Raw genomic sequence first — 7,367 nt, 5'->3', positions numbered from 1 at the left:
CACAAACAGTGAAACAAGAATCCAAGGGGAGAAAATATCAAAAAAAGCGACTGAGGAAGAAACCACACTGGTTTCGAAACGTAGCGTCAAAGGATCGCACTGTCATTCGACAGCCATATTACGGCTACGTCTCACCATGGCTTATATCTACACCAATAGCCAAACGCACAAAATAAAACATGAACACAGAGAACGAAAAAAATAGTGTAGGTGAAACGTGGAGCCGTTTTCCCTTTATTACAGTTCTGAACGTATCAAACTCAAGGGCTAAATCGGTTAACGATTGCATTTGGTCTGCATTCAGATCATTAAAGCGACGATGACTCGGTTTGGACCACATATGCAGCAGGTAAAAAAACAAAAGACAAGCAGTACGACGTCGTTCATTTCAGCCATCGATAGGCTTGTTACAATGCCGTATGCTTGGTCATACACACCTTTTGAACTCGAGAGGCCGCATTAAGACGTCTTAAACACAAAAACAATGGCTTAATTTTGTGAGTATGGATGCAAGCGGACACAAACTATTAATCCCCTGTGTTTACAAATCACAAATAGTGTTGCAGAAGCGTTTAAATTTTTACCTGTCTGAACATAGCATTTGTCCGTAGAGTAATTTCAGAATACTTAACCAAACTCTATGCAAACTTTGTGTTAATCATAAATCTAATTCAAATGAATATTTTGCCATTAAGATATACTGTTTTCATGAGTATTTCAAACCTAAAATAGATTGTATGAAGAAAACATGTGAAGCTATGCATTTACACTTGTCTGGTATCTGTTAATCCATAAGTAAGAACATGACATTAACAGAATTTGTTGTACATCCATCCATTCACATCAATACTTGATGCCGTAGATAGTAAGGTTATTGCATTTCATTCCAGTACCAGTGGTTGAAGTTGAAAGATTATGGAAGAGATTTTGCTGGCTTGACAATGGAAATAGTGATGGAATACTCACCAAGGCTAGACTTGCAGAGTCACATGTGATGAAAGATGACATTCTCAGAAAGGTAAAATGACATCATCATTAATAGATGTTCAAATTACATATAACCATTATCCTATTGTTTGGCTTTGTCCCTAAGTAATGGGAATGGTGCCATCTTGGAGAAGCTTCAGTTTGATGTTCTGGATTAAATGTCCTGCATTCCCAGATTTATCATCTGGATGACAAAACTATGATGTAACCATTTTATAGCAGAAAATTTTCACTCTGTAGATTGTAATATTCAGTTTTTTGAATGGCAGTCAATATGAATGTAAAGAATGCCTTACTATTCAACAGTCTTTTTCCATTTTACAATTCAATAACAGGCATAGCAAAATTCTCAGAAATACAACTTCTGTCAAAGATTAGTTTTTGTCGTCTTGAAGTAGATCCAGTGTAATGAACTATATGGAATGTTTACCTCTTGATACAAAATATCACCAATACTATAAAATGTTTACCTCTTGATGCAAAATATCACCAATACTATGAAATGTTTACCTCTTGATACAAAATATCACCAATACTATGAAATGTTTACCTCTTGATGCAAAATATCACCAATACTATGAAATGTTTACCTCTTGATGCAAAATATCACCAATACTATGAAATGTTTACCTCTTGATACAAAATATCACCAATACAATGAAATGTTTACCTCTTGATACAAAAATCACCAATACTATGAAATGTTTACCTCTTGATACAAAATATCACCAATACTATGAAATGTTTACCTCTTGATACAAATATCACCAATACTATGAAATGTTTACCTCTTGATACAAAATATCACCAATATCATGAAATGTTTACCTCTTGATACAAAATATCACCAATACTATGAAATGTTTACCTCTTGATACAAAATATCACCAATATCATGAAATGTTTACCTCTTGATACAAAATATCACCAATACTATGAAATGTTTACCTCTTGATACAAAATATCACCAATACTATGAAATGTTTACCTCTTGATGCAAAATATCACCAATACTATGAAATTTTACCTCTTGATGCAAAATATCACCAATACTATGAAATGTTTACCTCTTGATACAAAATATCACCAATACTATGAAATGTTTACCTCTTGATACAAAATATCACCAATACTATGAAATGTTTACCTCTTGATACAAAATATCACCAATACTATGAAATGTTTACCTCTTGATACAAAATATCACCAATACTATGAAATGTTTACCTCTTGATGCAAAATATCACCAATACTATGAAATGTTTACCTCTTGATACAAAATATCACCAATACTATGAAATGTTTACCTCTTGATACAAAATATCACCAATACTATGAAATGTTTACCTCTTGATACAAAATATCACCAATACTATGAAATCTTTACCTCTTGATACAAATATCACCAATACTATGAAATGTTTACCTCTTGATACAAAAATATCACCAATACTATGAAATGTTTACCTCTTGATGCAAAATATCACCAATACTATTAATACAATCCATACCTCAGATAAGAAAATGCAGCATAGTGTAAAATAGACAAATACTAGAGTTAATCATACTAGCTTCCAATAAGAAGTGTAATCTCAATAAAAATAGTGTTCCCTCTTTCATACAGCATTAATAACAATGTATCTTCTTCATTCCTTCATGTGTTCCCTATGAGAATACACTGAGAGATCCAGGAATCATTGTGTATAGTAAAGTTATGAACAGTTTGGAAACAACATCATATATAACAACTTTGATATTACTCATTCTTCTGCAGGATAGTCAATAATCCAATCATACTGAATGCTAAACTTTTCTAATTATTGGTTTGCTGAATATCATTAACAGTAATGAATCAGCAAATTAGATACACAATATCCTACACATAATAATGAATCAGCTAACTAGATACACAATATCCTACATAGTAATGAATCAGCTAATTAGATGCACAATATCAATCAGCTAATTAGATGCACAATATAATCAGCTAATTAGATACACAATATCCATCAGCTAATTAGATACACAATATCCTACACAATAGTGAATCAGCTAATTAGATACACAATATCCTACATAATATTTTCAATTGTCAGTTTTTTATTTATGAATACAGAATTAGACTCCTTCAGTTGGTTGGATTAACTATTGTCTTCTGAATAGCTAAAACCTGATGAGCTGCTGAATGTCATCCCAAATGACTATCAAAATTTCAGCCTTTGCTTTATTTCAATCACATTAGTATCATTTTCTTATTTTTTCTATCTAGAACTTATAAACTCTGCAGTGTATTTTTTCCATTTAGAAACTGGATGTCAGTGATAAGCATAGTATAAAATCAAAATTAATATAGTTGTAATGACAATTTTATGCTCATTGTGTTTAAATTGTGAATTTTATTTAGATCTTACAGCACTTTCCAAGAACTGAAACGCAGGGAATCACATTTCAGACATACTGCAATGCCGCTAAATGGTTTGAAAATGCAAATATTGAAAACAAATCTAGAGGTAAGTAGAAATTTGTCAACAATTATGACAGCAACGACACTGTTGACGTAATTTAAATCAGGCACTTTTAATACCACTGAATGACTGCCCATTGTAGCATTTCTTTTGTCACACCTGTCTTGTCTGTTTGTAAGAATAATATGTTGAAAGTGAAATAAAAAACAATGCATATTTACATTTTTTTTAATTGAATGTAGTAGAAATTTACTCTCAAGTTGTAGACTCATAACATCAACAAGATTGAATCTGAGCTCAGCAGAGTTCATGACATTGTAAGGAACATTCAGTGTTTTCTCCAGGATTGTGCTAATCCCCCTATCTAATCAAAATCCCTCTACAAATAATCACAAATGCGGGACATGTCACCCCTTCTAGAATTAGGTTTGAGGTTATGATGTACACAGAGTATTTACAGTGGCATTCCACTTCATGATTACTGCCCATCATGCAACATCATACAGTTGATGTAATCTACTATCTGTAGCCACAGTAACGTCATAGAACATACGAGCATCCTATTGACAGATGGCCTCCATATTACAAAACTATGTTGGAACTGAAATGAATCATTGAATGAAGTTTGAATAATTTGTATAGACTAAATTTATTCAACGTTTACTGAATGAAAAATAGTAAAGGGATATGAGTCTTTTATTTGATTTTTGACACATGCTGTAATATACTGGTGAAAAAATCTCAATTTGCATAATTTATTATAGTCCCCCTGTTATCAGAACCAAATCCTCTCTAAATTTCAAGCAGGTTGACATTTCCCTTTGTGAGAGAAACCTGGAGAATACACTGAACATGGGACGTAGCGGTATGTAATGGCTTTACTGCCATCCTATCCATGGATCATTAATCTCTTTTGGTTCTTCTGGTTCGTCTGACATGCAATCAATTAATGACTGTACTATCATACAGTGTCACAAGACATGCAGGTATTGAAATGTAAAGTCATTTATTTTGAAACCAAGATACTGGTAGTAAATTTATTCTGGTTTGAAGGTGATTTTAATTTGGTCTCTGTACACCTGGAGTTTGATAATGAGAAACAAAAACTATAAAATCATTTATTAAAGATAATAAACTACATCATCTTAAAGATTTCATTGAATTTTTACTGTCACTAAATTTCTTATGTTCTTTTGTGTAATGTCAATTATTAGTATTCAAATATTTTTCAAATGAAAAATATTGCATTTATAATCCCAATAATTCATAGATTGACATAATTTTATTGTTTTATTGTTGACTAAAATGTATGGTGTTGAATGTGGTGAAATAAGACAGACCCAATGCCTATGTCCAGGTGATATTGTCAACACACCTATATTGAACATGGCAGACAGCGCTATAACACAAACTCACCGACAAAACCGGTTTACTAAAGTGTAAATCCTCTAAATCTTTGTCAACATTTCTGTATTCTGTCCTTGTCACTCACCGGCCAACTTCAATGCATTGAAATATAGACTTAATCAATAATTTCTCAGAAGAAAGGCAATTACTCAAACCTTTTTTATTTGTCATTTCTTTGCTTTTAGAAATAGAAATTACAAATATGAATCATTTCTTTTTTTCCCCTATTAACAATTGTCTTGCTCTGGATGGAAAACTGTTCCGTTGTTGATGTCAGTACATGGATTTTTGACCGGCAGTTCCATTGCCTGATATCCCTCTGTGTTGGTTTCTAGGATAAGTAAGGAAAGAAGGGTTTGTTTGAGGTAAAGAGATCAGTTTTAAGGATATATTAGATCATATAAACACACTGCATCAACCAATATATCCAAAATCAATAAACTAACGACAAGCAAACATTGCCCTTCCTCCAGCTAACATTCACATCATTCATATGTATTTGTGTAAATCCTGCACCAATAAATACTACAGTTTAAAATGAAATAATTCACTCCTGCAATTTCCTAAGTGACTTGCCAATTATACCACTGTTGCCTTGCACATAGTCTGGCAGAGACCCTGCGATTCGCGTTCTTCCCTGTTGGAAAGCGGGCGCCCTTCAGAGACGCGATGCGAATCCCAGGGTCTGGACGTTCTTGCAAGCGACCGGTCGGATTTCTGCCTGATCCGGGTACTTTATAGAACTCCACACATCCGTTAATCAAAACAAAAATGACAAGTAGCATAGCCAAATAAAATGAAAAATAAAACCATACCACATATATAGGTCTACCAGCTACTAGTATATATTCTCTCCGCCCAGTTAGATAGGTGTTTCTTTTGACGTCAATACCCTTATGAATATTCATATACTTGCAAGAACTGACAGTCGCTGTGTCTGGCAGCGCGTGCTCACAGCTGCACAGCGTAGCCTTCGAATGCAGGCCACCGTGGGCGCGCACAAAACAAGGCACGGCAACTGTGGAGAGTCTACCTTGCACACTATAAAGGCTCATATTATATAGTAGGTATATTCTGCCTATTGTATATATGAAAGGTTTGCTTTGTAGAAGTGTACCAGTTACGCACTATATGTGAACTAGGGTTCTCCACAAGAGGATTTTGAAGGGTGGGCCACCCCTCATTTTCACACAAAAGAATATGTAAATTATGCATTGTCATATAAAGTGACCGCCCCTCTGTCTTTTCAAGCTGAGAAAAAACACAGTGAGTGTGTTAAACCATAGACCCTCGAGAAACTCGAGGGTCTAGGGTTAAACTCTAGACATGGTAACTGAAAGCGTTTGTTACAGAAATATGTCTTAAGACTAGAACAAAAATTAACACTGGATGAAAAACAAATGTCCAAATTTTTCCACAGACCTCCATACCTCTTTGCCCCTCACCTTGGCAACTTTAATTGTCAATAGTGACATTCATGTAGATGATGTAGCTTCTAGTATTACATGCCTCGTATATCGAACGTCGCGCGCTCCATACGATTCAATGGTAACTCGCCGATGACGTCGCGGGCCGCATAGTCATCACTGGACTGAAAGTGAACCGGAACTATTTTCAAGTTGAAAACTTTTCTACTTAAAAGTCTTGAAATTGCATGTTTTGCACAGAAAATCCGGTTTTTCGAAAATTTCGCATAAAAATATTGATAAACCGCGTAACAGTAATTTAAATATATCAATGCGCCATTCGATGATGAAAATCGCTCTATTTTTAACCGTTTTTCGTCTAAAATGAAAATAAAGCATTTGACTATAATTTGCCAATAAATGTAAATATTTTTGGTGCAAACTGAGTAAGAGAGGCATGTAATAAAAATATTATAGCCCAAACAAGGGACTATGTACCCTCGGGGTAGGTGACCATTTGCCCTCCTTACGTCGGGCAAATGGTCATCTACCCTCGGGCCCATAGTCCCATGTTTGGGCTATAATATATAGTATTGTATATACTATGATTAGAGATTGAAGTAACTGTGTCACTGTGGCATGGCAGGTGCCAGAAAATATGTTGAGAGTGGACTTCTAACAAAGGTGACAGACTTTTTCAGGAATCATACACCAAAAGGATTACTATTATGAGGCATCTCAAAGTACAGTTAATATTGTCACATGACATGGTAATAATGATAGCAAACTTACCAGTTTTCCTGGATACACCATACATGTACATGCATATACACCGACCTTATGGAAGATATGGCTCTAGGACAGTCACCCCCGGGGATAATTACTCACTGGATTCCTCTGTCAACTCTAGTCCCAATCAATGGATGGGAATATTGCCACGGTGATAAATATCTCAGTGATAGCTGCCTTTTCAGTGGAAAAGGATTGAAAAACGATATAAAATGTAGGGGTAATAAGGTTTGCGGTGTTTTGGGGGTAATAGATATCATCAACTACTAATATAGTATGTGTGTATTGCAATATTACAGTATGTGTGTATTGC

General features: G+C 34.5%; 1 protein-coding gene across 1 annotated transcript in view; it reads left to right on the top strand.

The window, feature by feature from the left end:
• Nucleotides 1-319: 319 nt before the first annotated feature.
• LOC139123312 (uncharacterized) overlaps nt 320-7,367 on the top strand; it is a 14,728-nt gene continuing 7,680 nt past the window's right edge. The window contains exons 1-3 of the mRNA XM_070689467.1: nt 320-349; nt 863-1,018; nt 3,392-3,497. Of these exons, the coding sequence (XP_070545568.1) occupies nt 320-349; nt 863-1,018; nt 3,392-3,497 (292 nt within the window). The remainder of the gene's footprint in view (nt 350-862; nt 1,019-3,391; nt 3,498-7,367) is intronic.

Source organism: Ptychodera flava, chromosome 22 (genome assembly GCF_041260155.1).
Source record: "Ptychodera flava strain L36383 chromosome 22, AS_Pfla_20210202, whole genome shotgun sequence".
Classification (NCBI taxonomy): Eukaryota; Metazoa; Hemichordata; class Enteropneusta; family Ptychoderidae; genus Ptychodera; species Ptychodera flava.
This window is presented reverse-complemented; position numbering and strand designations above follow the sequence as displayed.